The sequence below is a fragment of the Macaca nemestrina genome, chromosome 8, assembly GCF_043159975.1.
Source record: "Macaca nemestrina isolate mMacNem1 chromosome 8, mMacNem.hap1, whole genome shotgun sequence".
Taxonomy (NCBI): Eukaryota; Metazoa; Chordata; class Mammalia; order Primates; family Cercopithecidae; genus Macaca; species Macaca nemestrina.
The window spans coordinates 12,033,157-12,057,598 of NC_092132.1; the positions used below are offsets into that span (position 1 = coordinate 12,033,157).

The following is a 24,442-nucleotide window of genomic DNA, read 5'->3' on the forward strand; positions in this document are numbered from 1 at the left end:
ACTTTGGGCACTTTGGGCTATTGTGAATAATAGCCTGCTGTGAACATGCACGTACAGATATCTCTTTGAGATCCTGCTTTCAGTTTTGGGGGGCATATACCCATAAGTGGAATTGCTGGAGGTTTTAGTCCGTTCTCAAGCTGATATAAGGACATATCAGAAACTGGGTAATTTACAGAGAAAAAGAGGTTTCACATGACTGGGGAGGCCTCGCATTCATGGTGGAAGGTGAAGGAGGAGCAAAGGCGTGCCTTACATGGTGGCAGGCAAGAGCATTTGTGCAGGGGAACTGCCCTTTATAAAACCATGAGATCTCTTGAGACTCGTTCACTATCACGAGAACAGCACAGGCAAAACCTGCCCCCATGATTCAATTACCTCCCATTGGTTGCCTCCCACGACATGTGGGGATTATGGGAGCTACGATTCAGGATAAGATTTGGGTGGGGACACAGCCAAACCCTATCACTGGATCATATGGTTATTTTGGATTTTAAAATCTTGGTTGTCAATTCTGAGAAACCTAGAAAGCATAGTTTATCTGTTCCCTGTGAAGATAATTCCTCACATTTGTGTTTCTCTGGAAAGTCTGCAAAAACACTTTTGCATTCTCCCATCTCAGGACACAGGCAACTGAGAGAACAGAGAATAGGAGCTCTCGCCCCTACTCTCAGGGAAGGTCAACCTATGTGGCTCAGGCTGGGGTCCGTTAAGGAGCTGCCCCTTAGGACATCATTAAAGTGGGGACCACACAGAGAAGCCTTTGGAAGGACAGAGCAGAGGTCAGGAGGAGGTCTCCCAGCATCCTGCACCAGCCTGGGCTGAGCCCTCTGAGTTAATCCCCCGAGCTGTCCTATGAGGTTGGGGCGTTTTTCCCTGTTGTGCCTTCCTTTGTTTCTTTAACAAATGCCCACTTTGTGCCTGGCCTTAGTTTAGGTGCTGGGGATGCAGTGATGAGCATGACAGGCAGTGACCCGTGTTTTCAGGAACCTACATTCTGGAATAATAGCTCAGTACAGCTGAGCACAGAATGCGTGCCTGGCAGCATGCCAAATGTGCCCCATGGGTGCTTACAGCGATCCTGTTCCCATCCTATGGAGAGAGAGGACCTGAAGCACAGAGAGGTTAGGGAACTTGCCTGAGATCGCAGAGCTGGAAAGGGGACCTCAAGCTATGTGCTTCCAGGGCGCATATTTGAAACCAATCCAGATTCCTTAGAAGAAAGAGGCAAACAAACATACAAACAAGCATATGTGAGAATTCCAGCTTCTGTAGGTGCTTTGAAGAGAATAGTGAAGGGTGATACGGAGCCAGGTGATGGGAGAGGGCATGGCTGGGGTGCTGTCTTAGGTTGAGGCTTTTTTAAGTCATGACATTGCTCTGAACCTAAAAGATAGATGGAGCCAGTCACGTGACAAAGAGAAGACTGGGGATAGATCATTCCAGGCGGAGCAAAGGCCTTTCTGATCTGGATTCTGAAATTTCCAAGGGCAAAAATGTGTTATTCCTGTAAGCTGTTAACAGACTCAGTGTTCCCAGTAAGTCACAATATTTGAGCTGAAATCTGAGTGTTGAATGACACTTTTTCAAGGTTGTTACCAAAAGAAAATCTTTGTATAAAACCGTATTCATTTAGATTTGGCTTCTTAGATTTGAAGGTGTTAGGGACTCATGAGATTGATGAAAGCATCCCCCAGATTTTCAGCAGTCTCCAAAATCTTGGGTGTCGGGTTGCTGTAGAATTTCCTTCAGAAGATGCGGTGCAGTATGACGACGGAAGCTCTCTGGGGCACGATGGGTTACAGGGCTAGGAACTGAGAAGGACAGAGCTTTGGTCAAGGGGACCTACAGGGCTTATCAGCCCGGGGACTGGCCAGCATGCTCTGACCTCAGATTCACACAGGAGCTCCAGCAAAGTGACAGGACAGCACCTGCCCGCCATGCACTTCGGTGTCCTCTGATGAGCCAGGCCAGCACTGAAGGCCTCCCACGCTCTCTTGCTGAACCTTTGGGGACCTGTACCATCATCCTTTACAGATAAGGAAACTGAGACTTTCCCAGGGGCGGCAGCTGTGAAGTGGGCCACATTGAGCCCAGGGCTGTCTGATGCAGACAGTTCTCTCAACCGTGTTGCTTGAGTACAGCCCTGTTCCTGCAAAGGCTAATCAAGCCATTTTGGACTAGATTCTGGTTCACCTTTGCCACGTCTGCTTGTCAAAAGATCTAGCCAAGCAGATAATCTAAACAACACTTCATTGGGCTTATGTTTGGCCTACTGAGGAAGATTTGTTGTAGGACTCAAGAGTTGATGTGCCTTAATGGCAAATGGATTTTATCTATTCATTTAGTTGGTTTCTTACCTGCTTGTTAAAATAGGGCTCCCTCCTGGGCAGTTCTTCCCCCGGGCATAGCTTCCCCTTGGCTCAGTCTAAGGAGTCTTGAGTGGCTTTGTTTTGTGTATCTGAAAGCAGTCGATGTTATTCCTTGAAAAAGAATTACTGCTTCCGCACTTTGACTAAGGCAGATTCCTACTTCCTTTCCCAATGTAGTCAATAATTTAGGCTTTTTGTTTGTTTGTTTTTGAAATGAATCAAAACACACACACTGAGCCCAGAGCTTGGCACTGAGGAGCTGCTGGTGGAGTCTGTGTTGAGCTGCTGGGTGGCCTGTCTCAGGAGACAGCTCGCCTGCCAGAGCAGATGGCATCAGGCCTTATCTCTCCGTCACTGGCATCACCTTTAGGTGATCTCTGTGTTTTGTCCTGGGTGATGTTCGGGCAAAGTGATTGGTGATTTGCGTATGAGGTTCTGCCAGCGCTGTCAGGCCCCCGCCTGGCTCCCGTTCCTGGGAAGATTCTGGAACCCTCAGAGCACGGGGTGGGCGGGCTGCTGGCCTAGGTGTCGGGGTTGCAGGAAGGACAAGGTCTGATCTGGCTCTGCTGAGAGGCCTCCGGCATCAGGTTTTAGGCAATTGTGTTTGCAAATTTGAGGAGTAGGGAGGGTGGGAGTGTTTTGGGTTCCAGCTTCTTTTCTTTGGCTATAATTCTAGAGTCTAAGACTTCTGCTCCAGACGGGGAGATTTGTGGAAGGCCACCTGAGGGAGAGAAGAGGAGGAAGAATGAATATTTGCGTACTCATTGTCTCAGGGCTTCCCTGCCAAGGTGAGGGGTATTGGCCTCTTTTGCAGATGAGAGACCCATTTGAAGATGTTAGGGAACTTGCCAGAGGGTACTGTTGAGATACTCCTAGATTTAGATCCATCTGCTTCCGAAAAATGCTATAGTCATGGAAGTTGTACTGGCGGGCCTCTCTTGAGCTCTGCTGTATGTCAGAAACCATGCTGGGCTCTTTTTCTGCATCTGCTCATGTGATCCTCATGAAACCGTGTTGAGGGAGGTATCCTTGCCATCCTCGTTTTATATTGAAGATACAAGACCCAGAAAATCTGAAGGGATTTGCTCAGTGTCACGCCACGATGAGATAGATGGCAAAAGCGGATTCAGTCCGCACGTCTGGAGCCAAAGTGAATTTAACGAGTTTTGAGGAAGGGACAGCAGCGTTGACTTCATCACCCATAAATTGTATCTCGTGGGCCGGGTGACTTTCTGTGGCTTCAAATTGCTTTTTCTGTTGGATTTGCTGCTTCTAATTCCCTCCACCTGGATCTGGAGTTATTCAGACGGTTAGATTTGATTTGGTTTCCATGGGAATCTGTGTTTGTGTGCTCACCAGGGCTCCCTGAGAAGTGAGCTGATGTTACCCGCGGGGCCTCGGTGTGGAGTGGTGGAGGGGCTGGGGCAGTACCAGGGCTGGGCGGGGGCTCCGGAGGTCTGGCTCCCGTTCTGCTGCAGGGCCTCCTGTTCGGCAGAGCTGAGCTGGTCTTGGGGATGTACGATCCCATTCACAGGGGCTGTTTTCCCTCCTCTTTTTGGAAGCAGACCAGCTCACAGGGAAAATGGAAATGGTGACCTTTTGCTAATTTCTCTCTTTCCACACAGTTGCTTCTTGTTTTCATGCCCCGTGACTGAAGGTGGGCAGAACTCAGACAGAAGCCTGGAAATCCTCAACTCGCCATTTCCCAACCTCGCCCTCCCCCAGCCCTACTTCCTAGGAAAGCCCTTGGGACTTAGAGCAAACCCTTCGAGTGACAGATGGCAGGAACACTCATCTGGATCAGCGCAAAATGAGGCTTTGGAAAATAAACACAGTGTGCTGCTTCTGCAGTTCTGCTGTGGGTTTCCTAGGAGCACCCTCCAATAGAACAGGAGAGGTAGGGCTCATACCAGGGCCTCTGAGGTTTGTCCAGGCTAGGCTCTGCCAGGCTGACCTCACTCATCTCTTGGCGTCCCAGAAAGGGTGCAGTGAGCAGAAGCGAGTGCAGACCCAGCCCTGTCATTTGCTACTCGCGTGTCCTTGGCCACTTGCTTGACCTCCCTGGGGCTTAGTTTCCTAATCTGTGAAACAGTGGGGAGCATTGCTGTCCCTGAGTGCACTGCAGATACTGAACGCACACAGCAGCCAGCTCAGCTCACAGGTCTTTGTCACCCTCCCCTGCTCCATGGATGACGGGGTCTGCTCCATCTCTTCACCCTAATCCAAACAAAGACGCTCTTCCTAATTCTTGTTTCCTTGGAGAACTGAGGTCTTCAGTGTGGGTTCCAGTTGCATGCGTTCCCAGGCTGACACCCTCTGCCCATAGCAGCCTGTTCCCTGACTCCGTGTAACTTTGTTTAATTCTCTTGACCTTATGTCAACATGAAAGAAGCCTGGGGAATGAAGTGAGAAGTGACAGGCCCAGCTTGACCTCTGGAAGGTCTTCCATTGTGTGTGACTTGCAGGGGAGTCATGGCTTTGGAAGCCCAAGGACCTATCTATCTTGAATCTTAACTCTGTTATCTTGCTGGGCACCTATACTTCGGCCCCGGAGACTATCTGTTCAATGACTGTCATGATATAGCACAGGAGACAAAGCTGGCTTTATTGAACTTGCTTAGTAAGTGGGTGGCTGTCTTTTTATCGTGTTCCTCCTGGCTACACACACTTCCCTCAGTTATCTCTGGTACTTTATGTGTTCTTTACTCTTTTTTTTTTTTTTTTTTTTTTAAAGACAGAGTCTCCCTTTGTTGTCCAGGCTGGAGTGTAGTAGTGCAATCTCGGCTCACGGCAACTGTGACCTCCCGTGCTCAAGTGATCCTCCCACTTCAGCCTCCCTAGTAGCTGGGAGTATAGGCATGAGCCACCATGCCTGGCTAATTTTATTTTTTGTAGAAAGGAGGTCTCACTGTGTTGCAGACGCTGGTCTCAAACTCAAAGTTACAGGCGTGAGCCATCACACCTGGCCTGTGTTTGTTACTTAATGGAATGGATCATTGAGATGAGATGAATGGCACTGCTGTGGCTGCCCCTCCTCCTCCATGGGCACAGGAGATGAACCAGGAAAATATAGAGGGAGGAGTGTATCATTTTATGAAAAGATGGTGGGGAGGGGGCAGGCCCCTGACATTTTCACTTGAGCCTCTGTTCCCATGATTTGCCTTTCTTGCTGCCGTGGGCCTTGACTTTATGCTGATAAGCCACAGTCAGCTTCCTGGCCTGCTCTTCCAGAGGGTACCCTGACTGGTCAGGCCATGCTTGGACCCCAAGGCTTGTCAGACTGAGGGAGGGGTCGCCCAGCCCACCAACTGACTTAGAGCCTGGGTACGCGGTCGTCCTCTTAGAGCCCAGCACGGTCGGCATCTGGCCAGGGCCTGCTGGGAAGGAGGGGATTACCGGGGGCAGTGGGGAGACAGTCACAGCTGGCCTCCAGAGCCCCTCCGGATCATCCAGAGAGTTGACTTAAGCCAGCGGGGCTGGCCCTGGCAGCTTCACGCTAATCACTCTGGAGCGGTTGTCCATAACAGCTGACGTGGAGGGAAACGCCGCAGTTTGCAAAACACGATCAGGTCCGTCCCATGGTTTTAGTCTTGGGAGTATCTCAGTGGAACAGGAGGCCTTGTCATTGACCTCAGCTTACAACTGATGGCAGGGATTGTCAGAGAAGGCTGATAACTTGGCCAAGGGCATGTGGTGGTTATAACATTAGGATATATAACATTGCTCAAAAAACAGTGCTGTAACAAGGAAATGTTTGCTATTCTCACCAGCCTAAAAAACTTAACACCCGGGGCTATGAATGTCACCCAGCCCTGCTGGAGTTAGTCCTTAACAACTTCCTGCTGTCACCTGAGCATGCAGCTTTGGTCCTTAGATTGGTAGGATGGCCACCAAACCCCCGAGCATCTCATCCATGTCCCAAGTAGAATGCAGGCAGGAGGGTGAAAGGACAAGAATCAAAAGGTCAAGTTTGATCCTTTTTAAAAAACTCCTTGAAGCTGCAGGAATTTCTGCTGGCATCTCATTGGCCAGAACTGAACCTCCTGACCGTCCTTGGTTTCAAGGGAGTTGAGTAAGGAAGGGGACCACTTTATCAGGCACTTGGCTTCTTAGTACAGCAGTTGGAATTCTATCCTCAAAAAGAAGGGAACAACAGATGTTTGGGATGCCAACCAACAGAGTCTGCCATAGTTTTAAAGCTCCCAAGCCAGGACTGACAGCCAAAGAGATGAAATCTTCAAGGCATAGTGTTAGGTCCTATTTCCCCACTTGACAGCTTACAGGCGGTGTAGACCATAGTGGTAGGTGCCATGTTTGCTACTTGCCAGCATACAGGCAGTGTAGACTGTAAATCTCTAAGTGCACCCTCCGGGCCAGACTCTGTCTGTTGGAGAGCCAGCCTTTCCCTCTGGGAATTGGCGGTCTGGCTGGGGAGGCAGCTGTTACATGTATATTTGTAATTGTGGTTGTGCTGCAAAGAAGAGAACAGGGTTTGCATGGCGTGTGTATGGTGGGTAGCAGGAAGGAGGTGATGTCTGATGTCTGTGCTGAGGTGTTTCCAATGCTGGCACACTTCCTCACAAAGACACACATGCCTGCGGTTTGGGGGCAGGTGCCTGTTTTAGGAGGATGGGAGCAGCAGATATTATTTCTTGATTCTGTTTGGTAGTGTAACAGCCTGTGCTGCAGGGATGGCCAGTCCTTGGAGACGCTGGGGAGGTACAAGTGTTCTGCAGTCAAATAAGTGTGGGGAATCTGACTCGCTGCATCACCCTTTAGGGAGTCACAGTGCACATGGCAGAGAAAGGTGTCCTTCCCCTCTTCTGCCCGGCACAGAATGTGAAACAGGATGATAAAGAGTACAGGCTTTGGATGCAGACATCCTAATCCAAGCTTGGTTCAGATCCTGCCCCACTATTCCAGCTGTGTGGCCTTGGATGAAGTCCTTAATCTCTCTCAGCCTCAGCTTTCTCATCTCTGCAGTGGTTGTTGCATGTATTTAATGAGAAAACACGTGTGAGAAACTCAGAGCGGGCATGGGGTAAGATGCAGTGGCAGTTTATTACTGCCCCCATCCCTGCCATCACCTCTAGATTTGAGAGAGCAGCTTTCTAGACTCTTCCAGAGCAGGTGAGAGGCAAGTGTGTGCAGCCAGGTTTTTGCCTTTTCGTCGTCTTGTCTGAATCAGGCCCTGTGAGCAGGGTCTTCTGTGGCCTGGTCCTGAGCTGTGGAAGAGCTGGGTGTGGGGCTCTGGATGGTGGAGGAGTTGTGTTTGTGTTGCCAGCCTTGTCCCAGCCAGAAGTTGGGGGATCCCTGATGAGCCCCGAGACAGGCCCTTTGCTCTCTCAGGCAAGAGGATGAACAGTGCACCTTGCAGTTCTGATGTTCTGGGTTCCTTGTGCTTTCTCTTTGGGAAAACGTGGAAGACACGGGACGGGTTCCTCTCTCCAGAACACTGAGTGATTTATCCCGGCAGGGACAGAAGGACAGAACATTCCTTTGGGACTGAATAGGACAAAGGCCTGTGTTTGTGAGCGTTGTAATTCTCCCATTCAATCTCAGACAGTCTTTCTGACTGGCTTAGAACCGCGTGCGTGCACGTGCGTTTGTTGGTGGGTGTGTTTGTTGGGGGTGTGTGGGGGTGTGTGTGTGTGTGTATGTGTGTGACTTAGGGGATGGGACTTGGGTACAGGTACAACACTTGCTTTTTTTCTCCTCCTTCTGTGTGTGCCGGGGGTCCAGGAACTGAGTGGAGGACCGATGGGGGCCAGCAGACCCTGGCACAAAGGAGCAAGGGCCCAGTGGAGAGAGTTCAAATCCCGATTCTACCACCACAAGCCTATGACCTTGGGAGAGTCCCCTCAACTTCTTTACCTGTAAAATGGGATTGATAGGCCTCCCGGTGGCATGGAGGTCTGATACCCTGCCTTAGTCTTCGTAGGCGCTTAGCAAATGTTCTCCCTCACCTCTGCTCACCTGTGCCTGGGAGGCAGCCCTGCCCCTGCGTGACTTCCACCACTTCACTTCCACTTTCTCAGACGGGGTCTTTGTCCTTCCCACCAAGGCAAGCAATGTCGAAAGCGTCTTTTTTGAGTCCTGCTCAGGCTGAGGTTTGGGGCAGTGTTGAGGCAGCAGCCAGGGTCCTGACACTCCTCATGAGCTGGAGTGAAGCATTGGTGCCCTGTTAGGCTCTCACCAACCCTGGGGGTCTTATCAGGAGGGAGCTGAGCATCTCATGGCCAATCCAGGAGCAGAGTGGGGAAGAGCCCAGCATGGATCAATGCCCTTAGAAGATAAAGTTCCTTCCTAGTGATTCACCATTATGTGCCAGGATCAGATCTCTTACCCATCAGATACTGGGTGCCCACTGAGAGCAGGCAGCTGTGCAGAGGTCTGTGGACAGAGCAGCAAATGAGACCCAGGTAGCCTTTCCTTCTTGGACTTGGAAGGATAGATCCTCCAATTTAGTTCTGGTTCCATGGCTGTATATTTTAAGACCTTCAAAGAGATGAGTCAGAAATCTGCTACGCACCTGCAACCCCGGGGCTGCCAGGGACATTTTTGATGCCAGCTGGGGTGGCGTGTCCCATACCTGCCACCACATTAGCACCCTCTGCTGCCCGTACCGGGAGTCCCCTTCCCGCCTAGTGCTGTGCTCTGGGCTCTGTGCAGGTGACTCCTCTCCCGCTATGGAGCCTGTGGTGCAGGCGGCTCTCCCAGCTCAGGGGTGAGGACCTGGAGGCTCAGAGGTTGGGGAGTGGTAGGACTTGGATTTGAACTCTGATGTCCGTGGTGGTGGGAACACCGCCTGCCCTGGCCTGTCTTTTAGAGGGAGCCATGTGGGCCAGCTGGGGAGACAATGAAGAATGTGCCCCCACAAACAAATAGACCTTTGTTCGCATAGTGGCTCCAGGGCCAGGCTGGGCCCAGCAGATGATCTCTGGCCCCCACTGGAAGCTGGGCCACTGCTCCCTCATCTATGGATTTTTCCAGTGCCTGTTATGTGCAGGAAAGAAGCGTTGGGCCCTGAGGGGCAGAGAGTGGGGAAGGGAGATGGGGCTGAGCTCTTTGTGCCAGGGGACTTACGGTGTTGGGGGCTAATGCAGGTGCCAGGATGACCCCGTGCTGGGCGGGCCCAGGTGCTCCCAGGGGGCTGGGCCTAGCTCCGTACAGTACATTCTTTATACGTCACCACCCTCCCCTGGTAACCACTGCCGCATCTCTGGCCATTCAGGAACAAGGAACTTCTAGGTAACCTTGAGGAGGGCGGAAACCCAGGGCAGGTGAGTGGAAGTGGCCATTGAGAAAGAGTCAGGACCACCCTCTGCAGGAGTTTAGATGAACATGGCAGGTGAGAGATTGGTCCGTGAGTGAGCTGGAGTGCTTGTCTCCTTTCTGCAGAAGCACGATGGTGGCCTGGGGCTGGCTGGCTTCGGGGTTCTCCAAGTGAGTGTTGGGAACCCCTGCACTCCTCTACTGGGGATGGGGAGGTGGTGATTTCTTGTTGGAAACTCAGTACGGAGCTTCCATACCCTCCGGGGGAGCCTGGGAATTGGATGCCGTTTTTCTTTATTTTTGAACCTGTTCCTCAGGTTGAGAATCGTTGATCTTACGGGATTCAGGAGGCTTTCCTGGTCCCATTCCCAGCAACACCCTAGTGGGTTAAATCCTCTTTCTCCGCTTTTCTCAGAGGACCCAGAGGACCTGCAGCCCCCTGGGACCGTCTCCACTGCCCCTACTAGCTTGTGAGTTGTCACCCACTCATCCCTGCAGGGACATAGGGGACCTGGCATACAATAGGTGCCTAATGAATGTTTCTCAGATGAAATCAAACTGCCTTAAGTATCAGGGGTGAAGAAGTAGCAGAGGTGGAATCTGATCACCCGCTGGTGTGGATGGCGTGTGGGTGGCTGCCATCCGCGAGTCACAGCGGGTCACTCGCGGATGGAGCAGCCGGCATTCTCTGGACTTTCAGCACCCCTAGGAGGGAGGAAGGGCCAGGCTGTTCCTGTTTTAAAGATTCAAGCTGGGGAGGAGGTGACTTGCCCCCACAGGGCACCTGAGTGGTGATCTGTCCCATCGCCTCTTCTCAAGCGTGAGTTTGTGAACATTGACTCTCCTCTGCCGCCACACGGCAGTGACCTGTATAGGTCACATTTCCGCCAGCTTCTGGAAGCAGGTTCAGCAGCATCTGGAGTGTTCTGTGTTCCACTTCACTGCCTCATTTACTCTTTGGAAAATCAATGCAGCGTGCTGGGCTGAGTGGCCTCGTGAGGCCTGAGTGTGCGCCACTCGCGGGCGGGCCAAGTGCTGAGAAGCCTGAGGCCCCGCGGAGGTTGATTGTCTGGGGGACCCGCCTCTGTGCTGCCTGCCCATGTGACTCTGGGACACTGACTTTACTTCCTCAGCCAGCTGGGTCACTTGGCCCTGGCAGGGCTCCTGTGAGGGTGAGGACGTGGAGGGACATGGCTCAGCACTGCCTTGGCACTTGGATGGTCTCAGCAGCCTGATGGCCTTGCCTCCCTGCTTCCCAACGGCCCTGTGGGAGCAGAGCCCTGAGCGGGGCACTTCAAAGGGGAGGTCACTGCTCGCAGACGTGGACATCACTCAAGGGAGACGAGTGACCGGGGTCCTCGGGACCTTTTGGGTGACCTTGAGGAGGGCGGAAGCCCAGGGTAGGCATGGGGTGAAGGGCGAGTGGAAGTGACAATTGAGAAAGACTCACGACCACCCTCTGCAGGAGTTCAGATGAACATGGCAGGTGAAAGGTTGGTCCGTGAGTGAACTGGGGTGCTTGGAACCAAGGCAGGGTGCCTTTTTATTTGGTTTTCCAGAGGAAGAAAGATGAGCAGGTCTTCAACTGTTAGGAAGGTTTGGTGCAGAGAGGCACGGGGATGACTGGGAGTAAGCTGGCTGGGGGTCGCTGGCCAAGCTGGAGAGTTGGCCTTGACCAGAAGAACCACCTGGCCCAATGAGAAAGAAGGGCAGGAGGGAGAGTGGGCGTGGTATCATTCAGAATTTTTTGGTCACCTCAACATGGCTTACATGGGATTGGAAGTTGGTGGCCCATGTAACTGAAAATCCCAGGTGGTGGATGCCATCCCCAAACCTTCTTTCACTCTTTTCTGTCCCTGGGCTGGCCATACTTTCAGGCAGGCCCTTGCCTCATGGTGACAATGTAGCTGCTGCAGATCCAGCCCTCTCAGCCTTACTCCATCAAGTCCAGTCCAGTTCCCCAATTACTAGAAATAAGTGCAGTTGGCTTTAGTTGGCCTGAGCCAACCTATGTGTTCTTACCTGATCCAGTCCTTGCAACTGGGAGGTGGAGTGCATGAACTGGCCTTGACTTGTGAAACGTGGGGAGGGGGGTCAGTGTCAACAGAACTCTTAGGACTGAGGGTGAGGGTTAGGTGGGCTCCTGAAGGAAATTGGGGGCTGTTCTTGGAAGTGGGGAGTGAATTCTGGGTAACCCCAAGCCACCAGATGTTAGTTACAGGTACAGTAACCTGTGGGGTCAGTGGGGCCTGGGGGCAAGGAAGGAAGGAAGCGCAGGCTTGGTGGCCTGTTTTCCGGACGGAGCAAACAGTCTGGTGCAGAGATGGTCACAGGCAGGCCCTGTCCCCGGCATTTTGTGCATTTAACAGCACAGTCTGAGCCAGGCCTCTGTCCCCTGCTTCCTGGGAGTCCCCTCCTAGCCCTGGTCCTGGGAGTGGCTTCTCGCCAGAGAGAGCTGCTGCCCGAAGCCAGGGATCTTATGGCCAGATGAGAAGTGAGCTTCCTCAAAACACAGTTGGAAACAGGCTGGGTGTCTTCAGGCACACGGATGCCGCGAACCCCACATGACCAGCCCACTGTCTGCTGTGTCTCCTCAGGAGCAGGACATCGAGACTTTACATGGCTCCGTTCACGTCACGCTGTGTGGGACTCCCAAGGGAAACCGGCCTGTCATCCTCACCTACCATGACATCGGCATGAACCGTAAGTTCTGAGGAGCTCTGGTTCCCTGTCAGCCGGTTCCCAAGAGAGTGGCGGAAAAAGGCAGCCGAGAAGGGCTGGTGGCCGGGAGCCGGTGGTTTCTTTTTGCCTGGGACTTCCTGGAGCTGTTCTGGGAAGAACTCTTGCCACAGCCTGGAAAAGCCAGAAATGCGCTGCATGTGGGCATGGAGTTGTCTGTGTGCCCAGAGGCGCTGGGAACACGGGGAGTTCTTTGCTGTCTGTGACAGTGACTTCTATATTAATGCACACATATGGTTTTTAGTCTTTTCACAGAACTGGGCAACCATCAGCACAGTTTTGGAACATTTTCATCCTTCCAAAAAATCCTGTACTTTTATCTGTCACCCCACCCCCAGATGACTGACCCTTCATTGACTTTCCTTTTCTGTGAATTTGCCTGTTCTGAAATTTTGTATACATCGAATCAAATAACATGTAATTTTTTTGTAACTGGCTTCTTTCATAATGCTTTCAAGGTTTATCCAGGCCATGCATTAGTATTTGTACTGCCTTTATTCCTTTATTGAATAATAATATTCCATTGTATGAATTTACCACACTTTATTCTTTCTTTTTTTTTTTTTTTTTTTTTTTTTGAGACAGAGTCTCGCGCTGTTGCCCAGGCTGGAGTGCAGTGGTGCGATCTTGGTTCACTGTAATCCACCTCCTGAGTTCAAGCGATTCTTGTGCCTCAGCCTCTCGAGTAGCTGGGATTACAGGCACCCACCACCACGCCTGGCTAATTTTTGTTTTTTTAGTAGAGGCGGGATTTCACCATATTGGCCAGGCTGGCCTCGAACTCCTGACCTCAGGTGATCCACCCACCTCCGCCTCCCAAAGTGCTGGGATTATAGGCATGAGTCACTGGGCCCGGCCATCTATTCTTTAGTTGATGGGTATTTGGGGCATTTTCACTTTTTGGCTGTGTGAGTAACACCGCCATGAATGTTTAGACTGTGAATTCCAAGATTACCAGGAGGGTTTTTAGAGGTGGGTTCCCCGTTTTTCATAGACGCAAATGGAATGGAATCTACTAAATGCTGAAATTTCATGGAGTAGAGGTGAATTCTTCCGTGAGGAATCAGAAGACACATAGGTTTCACTGGTCCTGTAATTTTTGTGAACTTGAGTATTGCAAGCTTGCTTGATTTTTGATGATGGACTGCCTGATTTTCATTAGTTTCTATAAAGCTTATCAATACCTTGAGGCTGGGGATGATTTCACGGAAATCCACTGAAAACCACTTTTTACTTCATTCTCACCTTCTTTTATCTCACTTCTTCCCCTGTCTGTTTCCCTTACATCCATTTTGTACCAGGTCCGTGCTAGGTATTTTGAGTTACACTATCTTATTTGATTGACTCTGACAAGGAACTGGAATTGCATATGGCAGCCTCTCCCAATGTAGAGAGGCTCATTGTTGGTCTATCATAGGCTTACCACTGTAACAAAAGATGCCAAGCCCTCTGTGGCTTAACACAATGTATGTTTTATTTCTCCCTCACGTAACAGTTTAGTGGGTGTTGAGTGGGACATGTTCTATTTGGCAATTCAAGGACCCAGGCTCCTTCTAGCTTGGGGGTTTGCCATCCCCTGGGGCTGCAGAGCCTTCTGCTGGAAACTGTGCTTCTGGCAGGTAGATGGGAGAAGAGAGAAGCTTAGAGGATCTTAGAGGATCTCGGTGGCAGGTATGGTGAGGAAATGGTGACAGTCACAGGCTATTGGCCAGAAACAGATCACATGGCTGCTTCTCATTGCAAGGGAGCCTGGGAAGTACTGCCTAGCTGAGTGCCCAGAAGGAAAAGGGACAGGAGGTAGGGTGAGCAGCCCAACTCTCTTCAGCAGTGAGGAGACTCATCCGGGCCACATGAAAGGAGGAGGCACATCTCACCTCCCATGCTCCTCCTTGTTTGAAAATTATGTGTGTCCTGGGCCAGTACCCCAGATAGGAGGGTATAGTGGGCCCAGATGGAAAGAGAGGATCGGGGGGCAAACCCATCTCACGCCAGGGCCATCCTGACCCTGACGGACTGGAGGAGCTGCAGGAGCCATCCTGGGAGCCCCTTCCAGCACCAACTGCAAGATTCATCTGCCAGCTCCCACTCCTTTGCCCCATGACTTACTCTTGCTTTTTATCACCGGAAGAAAGTGGGCATGGGGACAAAACCAAAAAACAAAAAAGCGAACATCTGTGTTCTTCCAAGTTCACTTCCTTCTTCTGAATAGGAGTGAAACAAAATGAATGAGCTTTGCCACCGAGACACCTAATTTTTTTTCTCCTCTTAGTTCTTTCTCGTCTCTCCCTCTCTGCTATTCTTCAGACAAAACCTGCTACAATCCCCTCTTCAACTACGAGGACATGCAGGAGATCACCCAGCACTTCGCCGTCTGCCACGTGGACGCCCCTGGCCAGCAGGACGGCGCAGCCTCCTTCCCCGCAGGGTGAGAGCCTCTTGCCCTATGAGCTCTACAGCATGGAAACTGGGTGTCGGGGAGGGGTTCAGCTGCTTTGCTCTTTTAAATACTTTTTAGTTGTGGTAAAATATAAAATGTATCGTCTTAACCACTTTTTAAATTGTGGGAAGATACATAACATAAAAGTTAGTACTTTAACCACTTTTAAGTATATAGTTCAGTGGCATTAAGGACATTCAGACATTGTTGTGCAGCCATCACCACCATCTGTCTCTAGGACTTTTTCATCTGACTTTTCCTAAACTGAAACAGGATACTCATCAGATGCTACCTCCCCATTGCCCCAGCCTTCCTGCAAGGCTGGCGTTACCATAGGTGTGCTCAGCCTGGACAGGACTGAAGTGGAGGAGGACTTGACATGACCAAATAGTGTGGTGAAAAACCTAGAAGGTTGTGGAGAAAAAGAGAGGGAGAGAAGTAACGTTGATGGATCACTTCCTGTGGGCTAGGCTTCATCATTCGTGTTTAACATTGGGGTTAATCCTTACAGCTAGCTCTGTGTGGTTGGTATTGTTAGCTGCATTTTCCAGATGAACATATTGAGGCATGGAGGCATTAACTGCCTTGCTCAGGGTTGCACAGCTGAGGCTGGGCACGGTGGTTCACGCCTGTAATCCCAGCACTTTGGGAGGCCGAGGTGGGCGAACCACCTGAGGTCAGGAGTTCGAGACCAGCCTGGCCAACATGGTGAAACCCTGTCTCCACTAAAAATACAAATATTAGCCAGGCGTGTTGGCACGTGACTATAATCCCCACCACTCGGGAGGCTGACGCCAGAGAATCCCTTGAACCTGGGAGGCAGAGGTTGCAGTGAGCCAAGATCGTATCACTGCACTCCAGCCTGGGTGACAGAGCAAGACTCTGTCTCCAAAAAAGAGAAAAAGGTTGCACAGCTGAGAACCGGGGAGTTGGCTTTGGTCCTATCTACTGAGACGTGTATCCTCTTTGGAACATCAGGCTGCCTTAGTTGAGAGTGTTTACACTGCCTGGCCCTTGTCAGCCCGTGATCTGTATGGGCATGGCCTTTCAATTTCCCCTTGTGCAATTATGGTCAAGCTTGTTGGATCCCCCAATCAGCATCACGTTGGGGAGGCAGACCTCAGAGATAATCCCTCTTGTCCCCGCACCTGACGCTCTGATTAAACCAGGGCAGGAGCGGGTTCTTGGGTTTAAAGTCTTCCAGAAGGGGCCTTCTTGGCATTTATAAATAGAAATCCTTTTTTATTAGTGTTCAGAATTATCCTTAATAATTAACCTTTATCAGAGAGGAAGAGAAGGTACAGTCAACCATATGGGACCAGGACCAAAAATTAAAAGTGTATTAAAACAGTGGGACATGGTTAATTGTTAACCAGCAGATAAAGCCAGAGGTATGTCAGTAAATCTATCTTTAGTTGGACCAATTGTGTGAAAGACTTGGGGGGAAAGCAGAGACTCTTAGTTCCCCCTGGAGAAGTTTTACAAATATTCTGAGGCCTGAGCCCCACCCCCAGGAATTTTTATTCAGTTGGTCTAGATATTACAGGGTGTTTTCCCCCTAGTTTCCTAGGTGGTTTTTGTGTGCATCTCATGGGACCCACTGTCAGAGTGGGGCCTGACTTGTTTCTTCCTCCTGGAGTAGGGCAGAGGAGAGTGTGGGGCTTGGGAGGGGTGAGAGGGAGTCTCCCAGGCCCTTTAAGGGTGAGCCCCCTATATCCTGAAGCTGAGACAGCAGAGCAGGGTGGGGGATCCCTGGCTGGGCTCCTCCTGGCTCTGGCTTCCACCATCTATACAGGAGGGACCTTGGGAGTAGAATTCTGCTGCTTCCTTGCCTCACACCAGCCCTGGGCAACAGGGAAGAAACAGGGATCTGCAATTAAGTGGCTTCTCCAGTGTCACACCTTAGGAGCTGCTGGCTCCAAATTGAGGTGTGGCCATTTCAGAGGAGCTTCGTGTCTTTGCCCCTCTTCTGCCCTACGGCTTCTAACTCAGTGGTTCTGTTGATGTGGAGCCACACCATACGGGCTCTTCCTGGCTCTTCCCAGGGCATCTGAACACGCTGCTTCCCTGCCCACACGCTTTACTCATCAGGTTCCCATGACCCTTTCAGCGTCACTTCTTCTAAGAAGCCCTCCCTGATCACCTGATCACGGCAGTTCTCTTTCGATAGCCTTTGTTATGAGTCACACCCCCCTGTTTCTGTTGACTTGAGGGCTGGCTCCTGTCCTGGTTTGCCTCTGCTTTGCTCACAGGCCCCTGCCATTGCCTCACCAAGAGCCCGGCATGTGTGAGCATCAGTCACTCCTTTGCGGATGGAACTCATTCATGCCTGATCTAATTCCTTCTCCCTGAGGTTGGAATTGTGAAATGCCTTCTAGTCAGTTTCTGCAACACTCTAGACCCAAAACCAGACAAACCCAGTGAGGACATGTTTCTGGCTAACCATCTACTGTTCTCGTGAGGCCAAGTGGCTCATCTCTCAGCCTCAGTGATATTTATAATCTTGCTGGGGGGAAAATCCTAGCAGCCTTCTAGAGTTATTGTGAGAACTGAATGAGCTAATAATGCCCCAGAATGCATCCATGGGACCTGGCGCATAGGAAGCAATTGATAGTTAGGGTGTGCTGCAAGGGTCTTGGAAGGAGGATGGGAAGGGACTAGACTGGGGCGTCTATGTGCATGGGGCAGTCTGTTGCATGGCCCCGCCCTTCAAGCGTGTCCCTGTTTCCATTACCCGTTTCTCTCTGGGCGCTCACTAATGGCCTCTCTGTGTCATCCCCAGGTACATGTACCCCTCCATGGATCAGCTGGCTGAAATGCTTCCTGGAGTCCTTCAACAGTTTGGGTAAGAGCGAGGGATCAGCTCCTCCTCCATTTGCAGAGAAGCCTGGCTTCTAGCATCTTCCTGCCCCTTGGCTTTGATCTGGACTGACCACTAAAATTAAGTTTGCAGTTTAAAGATGAGGCAAGAAATTAGCTTGTCACTCTGTGAACACTGTTCTTCACACAGTCTCTGAGCTCTAGTCTGCCTCCTGTAACTTCAGTTTTCCTCTTGCATGAATGTTATGTTGTGTGATGGCAGCCGCCCCACCCATTTGCTCTTGCCTCCTGTTCTTCCATTCCCTTCTCTTTCCCATGGAATGTTCTGGAATGGAGTCGCCTGAGACCTTAGCTTTTCTCTCCACACCCTCATTTTTCCAGTGTTCATCTCTGTCTTGAGCCCTTCAAATAATGATAACTTCATGGTTCTTGCTCAATTTGTTTTCATTCCAAGTTTTAGAATCCAAAATAAAGCTTAAGAGTGGGAAGAAATGATGCCGTAACGGGCTTTCCCGAAATGTCAGACGGTCTCTCAGAGCCTGGGTGGCGGCCAGGAGGGAAGTGAGGATAAGGGGCGTGGCTCTCCAAGGGCGCGGTCTCTGTCCAGTCCTAAAGCACGGTAACCTCAGGGCTGTGCAGGCAGTCACGGCAGCATGCTCCCGCATTGCCTAGCCAGGCGGTCACCCTCAGGAAGTGCTAAGTGGGTCCTTGGGGGCTCCTGTCACTCTCTCCTTGTGTGACATGCATTTGTATTTCTGTTTCCAGGCTGAAAAGCATTATTGGCATGGGAACAGGAGCAGGCGCCTACATCCTAACTCGATTTGCTGTGAGTGCTTTGGCATTTTTTGAAAATCGCATTTTAAATAACATTTTAAGATGAAGGAAGACATTTGGAAAAAGCATTGGAAACCCAAAAGGGAAAAAGAAATGACCCGTATGCTCCACAGTTGTGTGTGTGTGTGTGTGTGTGTGTGAGACACGTGAGTACTCATATATATACACATATGTGTGTGTGTGTGTGTATATATATGTATATACTCAACCTTTTCTCTTCCTCCACTCTTGAGTGGTACTGGACACATTCTTTTGTCATTGACTCTGTCTGCTTAGCCATCTAGTGAGGACGCTCCGTGCTCACTGAGTACTCTGCTATGACACTGCTTTTTTTTTTTTTTTTTTTTTTTGAGACGGAGTCTCGCTCTGCCGCCCAGGCTGGAGTGCAGTGGCCGGATCTCAGCTCACTGCAAGCTCCGCCTCCCGGGTTCACGCCATTCTCCTGCCTCAGCCTCCCGAGTAGCTGGGACTACAGGGGCCCGCCACCTCGCCCGGCTAGTTTTTTGTATTTTTTAGTAGAGACGGGGTTTCACCGTGTTAGCCAGGATGGTCTCGATCTCCTGACCTCGTGATCCGCCCGTCTCGGCCTCCCAAAGTGCTGGGATTACAGGCTTGAGCCACCGCGCCCGGCCGACACTGCTTTTTAACAGCTGTACAGGTTTTTGCAGTCAGGGTACTCCTGGTTCGTAACTGATTCTAAACTGGAATCAGACACAGGAAGTTTTCATGACAGTTGTCGTTGTTATTTCTCTGGGCTCAGGTCAGAAGCCACTGTTCCTTTGTATCCTCACCAAGCAATTATGTAAGAATGCAGCAATACTCATTTTGTTCATCCATAGGTATTTTGACTGCCTATGATTTGCTGGGCTTTGCTAGAGGTTAGGAATACTGACATGATTCTACAACATCCATTTTACAAAAAAAAAAAAAAGAAAGAAATGCTGACATGAATACAAAATGGTCTGGCCATATAGACTCTCAGCAAATTAAAAAATGTCTCAACTGAACCCCAGGTGTACATATCTATATCTATATGTATCTGCGTCACATAATGACATTTCGGTCAATGACAGACTGCATATTTGACAGTGGGTCCATAGGATTATAATGATCCATTTTTACTGTACCATTTGTATGTTTAGATTTGCTTAGATACATCAATATTTAGCATCATGATGCAATTCCCTGCAGTATTCGGTAGCGTCACTTGCCATACAGGTTTGTACAGCAAACCTAGGAGCAATGGGCTGTACTGTACAGCCTTGGTGAGTTGTAGACTATACCATCTAGTGTGTGTAAGTACACTCTGAGATCTTCACATGATGACAAAATCTCCTAATGATGAATTTTCTCAAAAGTATCCCTGTTATTCAGCGATGCATAACTCTGTGTGTGTGTGTGTGTGTGTGTGTGTGTGTGTGTGTGTGTGTGTGTGTGTTTATATATTCTGGAAGTAATACAGTTGTTACTGCCACAGCTAGAGAGCATTTGTGTACCCTGTTTGATTGATGAGGTTGATGGTGTATTACACGCATTTGACAGGTGGGGAAGCTGAGCCTCCATGGGTTGAAGTGACTTGCCCAAGGCAGGTCTGCAACGCAGTGGGCTTCCTACTTCTTTTGCACTTCCTCTTTCTCCTTCCCACTCTCTCTAGGACCCGATCCCGTGTCTGCTGTGCTGGAACCTCAGTTTTGCATGGGGTGGGGCCAGGGAGCAGCAGCCTGCTCTGCTGCCCACACTGCCTTTTTCTGGGCACTTCTCTCAAGCTTCGGTTTGCCTTGGAAAGTTCCTAGTGTTTCAGATTGCTGGGATGTCTGTCTCACTTTGTGTCTTGAATCGCAGCTAAACAACCCTGAGATGGTGGAGGGCCTCGTTCTTATCAACGTGAACCCTTGTGCGGAAGGCTGGATGGACTGGGCCGCCTCCAAGGTGAGGTGGGGGCCTGTCAGGCAGGCGGAGTCCCTGCAGGCAGAGGGACAGGTGCACACAGCCTCTGGCTGGGGGAGCCCTGGAGCTACGAGCTCTCTCTTTACCCACTCCTCCGCTACCCTCTACTGCCCACTCCAGTTCCCTCTGCTTTGCTTAGAACAGTACACATGACCTCAGCCGTTTGCCATTCAGAAGACTTAAATACCACCAAGCTGTCTAAGCCAGGGAAAGCACTGGGATGCAGGTCCCTGAGCCAGCTTGGATAAGCATTGCTTGGGTTAATGAGTATTAGCTGGGTACCTAACTTGTGCCAGGCTTTGGTCAAGATGCTGAGCATCTTGAAGAACAAAACTTCTTGAGATGAACAAGACAAAAGCCTCTAATCTTAGGAATTCATTCACATATTATTAAAGAAAAATAAATGTATATTTAGTGTGCCACAAAATTTTACGATAATAATTAGCTAACGTAGATTGAGAGTTTACCATGTGCTAGTTTCATTCTACATTGCTATGTGTGCATTACCGCAGTTAATCTTCATAGTAACTCTAGGAGGTGAGAATTTTTATCACCGTTTCAGAAGTGAGGACTCGGTGTGGCTAAGGGGATTGTCCAGGGCCACATAAAGCTAGACAGTAGAATGGGGACTGGATGCAGCTTGCTTTGACTTCGTGGTTCGTGGATCTGACCATCCTTGCCCCTGGGGCTCCTGTCCGGGGTGGGAGACAGGCAGGCCTGGCCAGCAGGTTGGGCTGCCTGGAGGAAAAGGGGCCTGTGCTGTCTTGGGAAGCTCTGCCCTGGCTGGTGTCCTAAGGTTCCTTGTTTATCTTTTAAAAATTGTCATTGTGGTGTTTATTTTTGGTTTTTTGCCCTGTAAAGGCCTCAGTGTTTGCCGAGGAGATAGGCAGGTCATTCCAGTTGAAATAGGATAAAGCTGAGGTGATCTCAGCTTTTCATTTTGCAAGTGCAGTTTTGCCAAATTTTGGGAGGCTGCCAGGGACTGAGGGTTTGAAGGGGCCGTGCCTCTTGCTCCATCCCCCGCCCTGTCCTAGCCACTGTGATTTTGTGTTTGTTCTTTGAACATTCCTCCAGAATGCAGGAGCCCTTCCCTCCTGCCTATATGACATTCGGGAGTGGAACACGCTTCTGTTTTTCATTTGATTTTCCAGCAAAGGAAGTGACATTCCAGTCCACCCGCCGTGCTTCATGATCCCTGTTCTGAGCCAGACTCGAAGGTCTGGCGATGTCGACCACTGGCTAATGTGAAGCCTGGGGAAGGTCTGCAGGGCTTTAATAGCTGTAGTATTCCCTTCCTTTTCAACCCCAGCCTTCTGAGTACCAGGCATTGGTATTAGACACTGTGATATGTGCAGTTACTTCTTGCACTCCTCACCTTGACTTTGTGGCCTTGAAGTTCCTGGCACTCCCATTTCCAGATTAGAAGTCTGAGACCCAGAGGTATGCACACTGCCCAGTGCCACACAGCTGGGCTGTGGCAGGCAAGGGCCAGCCAAAGACCCTTAGGTCTAGAGCTTCTCTGCTGCTTATTTTTGCTCAATGCTTTGGTCAGCACACATTTATGGAGCTCCTGCTGTATCCTACCATTTATAGAGCTCCTGCTGCAAACCTAGTCACTGGGGAGAGGTAGGAAAAAGAAGATTGTCAGTGTCTTTGGTAATGTCAGTATACTTAGAAAGGGGAAACTGGCTTGGAGATGAGAGAGAGGGACAGTTGGGAGCCAAGCATATCCGGGGGTGTAGACGGGGGAGTTCAGTGTGTTTTTGGAAGAGGTGAATGGATGGCCCTCTATGCTGAAGACTTGGTGAATGTTTTGAGCAGGGTAAGCTAGCAGTAGCTGGATCTTTATTCAGCGCTCATTTGCTGTGGATTTCTTGTGCATGGGCCTCTGAAAATAAGGAATTGGATATAGTCCCAGGCTCTGCATGTGGGGGGTCAGGTCCAGGAGGGAACTGGAGACAGGAACTGAGTTTTTATCACGGGGATGTCCTTGAGGCCTGCATGCAGAGGGGAGTCTGGCAATGCCACTGTCCCCCCGGGGAAGTGGGGTTTTGCTGACTTTGTTCACTACTGTTAGCTCCTGGTTTCTAATCCACCCACTTTACTCCTCCCTAGATCTCCGGATGGACCCAAGCCCTGCCAGACATGGTGGTGTCCCACCTCTTTGGGAAGGTGAGTTGTGTGGTCTGGCATTCTACTGTTCCTGCTGAGCAATGTGTTGTGTGGTGCTCAGCACCGGGCCCCATGTGGGGGTGGAGAGAACAAGACACAATCGACTGGGGGCCGCCGAGCTGGTGCTCGTGAGATAATGTGACATTATTCATTCATAAGCAACAAGTCATTCATTCTCTCTCTTTTTATATGTGTCTTTTAAACACGGCTGATTGAAGTACATTAACTGCACATATTTAAAGGGCAGAATTTGCTAAATTTGACATGTATATACATTTGTAAAACCATCACTGTCCTCAGAATAACGTCTCCATCACCCCAAGAGTTTCCTTGTGCCCATTGATAATCCTCTTCTCCCTCCTCCTCAGGCAACTTGGTTCTGCATTGGCCCTTATAGATTGCTTTGCAATTCCTAGATTTTTATATAAATGGCATTATGTAGTATGTACTCTTTTTTTTTGGTCTGGCTTCTTTCACTCAGCGTAACCATTTTGAGATTTGTCCATGTTAACGAGTGGATCAATAGTTTATTCCTAGTCTGGGTGCAGTGCTCATTCCTGTCATCCCAGCACTTTGGGAGGCCATGGCAGGAGGATTGCTTGAGCACAGGAGTTCAAGACCAGCCTGGGCAACATAGCGACACCTTGTCTCTACAAAAAAATTAAAAATTGGCCAGACATGGTGGTGCATGCCTATAGTCCTAGCTGCTTGGGAGGCTGAGACAGGAGGAGCGCTTGAGCCCAGGAGTTTGAGGTTACAGTGAGCAGTGAGCTATGATTGCCCCCTGTATTCTGCCTAGGCGACAGAGAGACCCAGTCTCTTAAAAAACAGTGTATTCCTTTTTAGTGCTGAGAAGTATACTCCCTTTTATGTATGTGCAACAGTTTGTTTTTCCATTCACCTGCTGATAGACCTTTGGGTTGTTTCCAGTTCTGGGCTGTTCTAAATCTGGTCTATAGCAAACGTGTCCGTGGAGTTAGCTGTGTGCTGGACTCAGTCCTAAGAGCCTCACAAGTATTAGCTATAGGACTAGGATTCCACCCAGGTGCTCTGTGACCTGTGTGATGAATTCTGTTCTCATTCCCAGTTTATGGAAGAGGAAACAGACCAGAGAGGTTGAGTGACTTGTGTAGGGTCTCTGCCGGGGAGAGGTGGGGCCAGTGTTTGTGTCTATGAATCTGGCTTCATTCTGGCAACCACAGCAGGATGGCGGCTGCCTGTGCTGCTGCCTGGCTCTTAGATGAGCTGCTCTTCTGCAGAGTCATGCCACTGAGGGGGAGTGAGCCAAGCCCCTCGCAGCGTGCTAGAAGTGAGCGGTTGTCATCTTATCAGCCCAGCCTACCTGGCCCCAGACATTGGTTTTGTGTCTCTAGCTGGGGCCAGCTGTCCTCGGGAAGCGTATGCCATGGGCTTGGTTTCAAGCCCCGGGTCTGGAAAACCCCTTGGTTGCCTGAAATTGCAGTGACCTGATTTGCTTATATACCAGTGGCTGCTTCTGAGCTAACGTGTGACCATCTGACACTCTCATGAGTCCTGGGGAAACAGGTCCCCACTCTGGAGTTGGCGAGTGTTTGAGGGGAACAGAGGCCGCACTCTGGAGTTGGCGGGTACAACTGCTGGGTTTGCCCGTTGTGTTGGTTTCCTGTGGCTTCTGTAACAAATTACCACAAACAGGATGGCTTAGAACAATGAAAGTGGGCTGAGTGCGGTGGCTCACGTCTATAATCCCAGCATTTTGGGAGGCCGAGGCGAGTGGATCACCTGAGGTCAGGAGTTCGAGATGAGCCTGGCCAACATGGTGAAACCCTGTCTCTACTAAAAATACAAAATTAACAGGGTGTAGTGG

General features: G+C 50.3%; 1 protein-coding gene across 5 annotated transcripts in view; it reads left to right on the plus strand.

Moving 5' to 3' along the window:
* Nucleotides 1-24,442, plus strand: part of LOC105492837 (N-myc downstream regulated 1) — a 60,406-nt gene that overhangs the window by 20,941 nt on the left and 15,023 nt on the right. For all 5 annotated transcript variants that reach the window (XM_011760104.3, XM_011760106.3, XM_071067804.1 and 2 more), the window contains 6 exons: nt 12,245-12,350; nt 14,691-14,811; nt 17,606-17,668; nt 18,409-18,469; nt 20,320-20,406; nt 22,540-22,596. In XM_011760104.3, the coding sequence (XP_011758406.1) occupies nt 12,245-12,350; nt 14,691-14,811; nt 17,606-17,668; nt 18,409-18,469; nt 20,320-20,406; nt 22,540-22,596 (495 nt within the window). The remainder of the gene's footprint in view (nt 1-12,244; nt 12,351-14,690; nt 14,812-17,605; nt 17,669-18,408; nt 18,470-20,319; nt 20,407-22,539; nt 22,597-24,442) is intronic.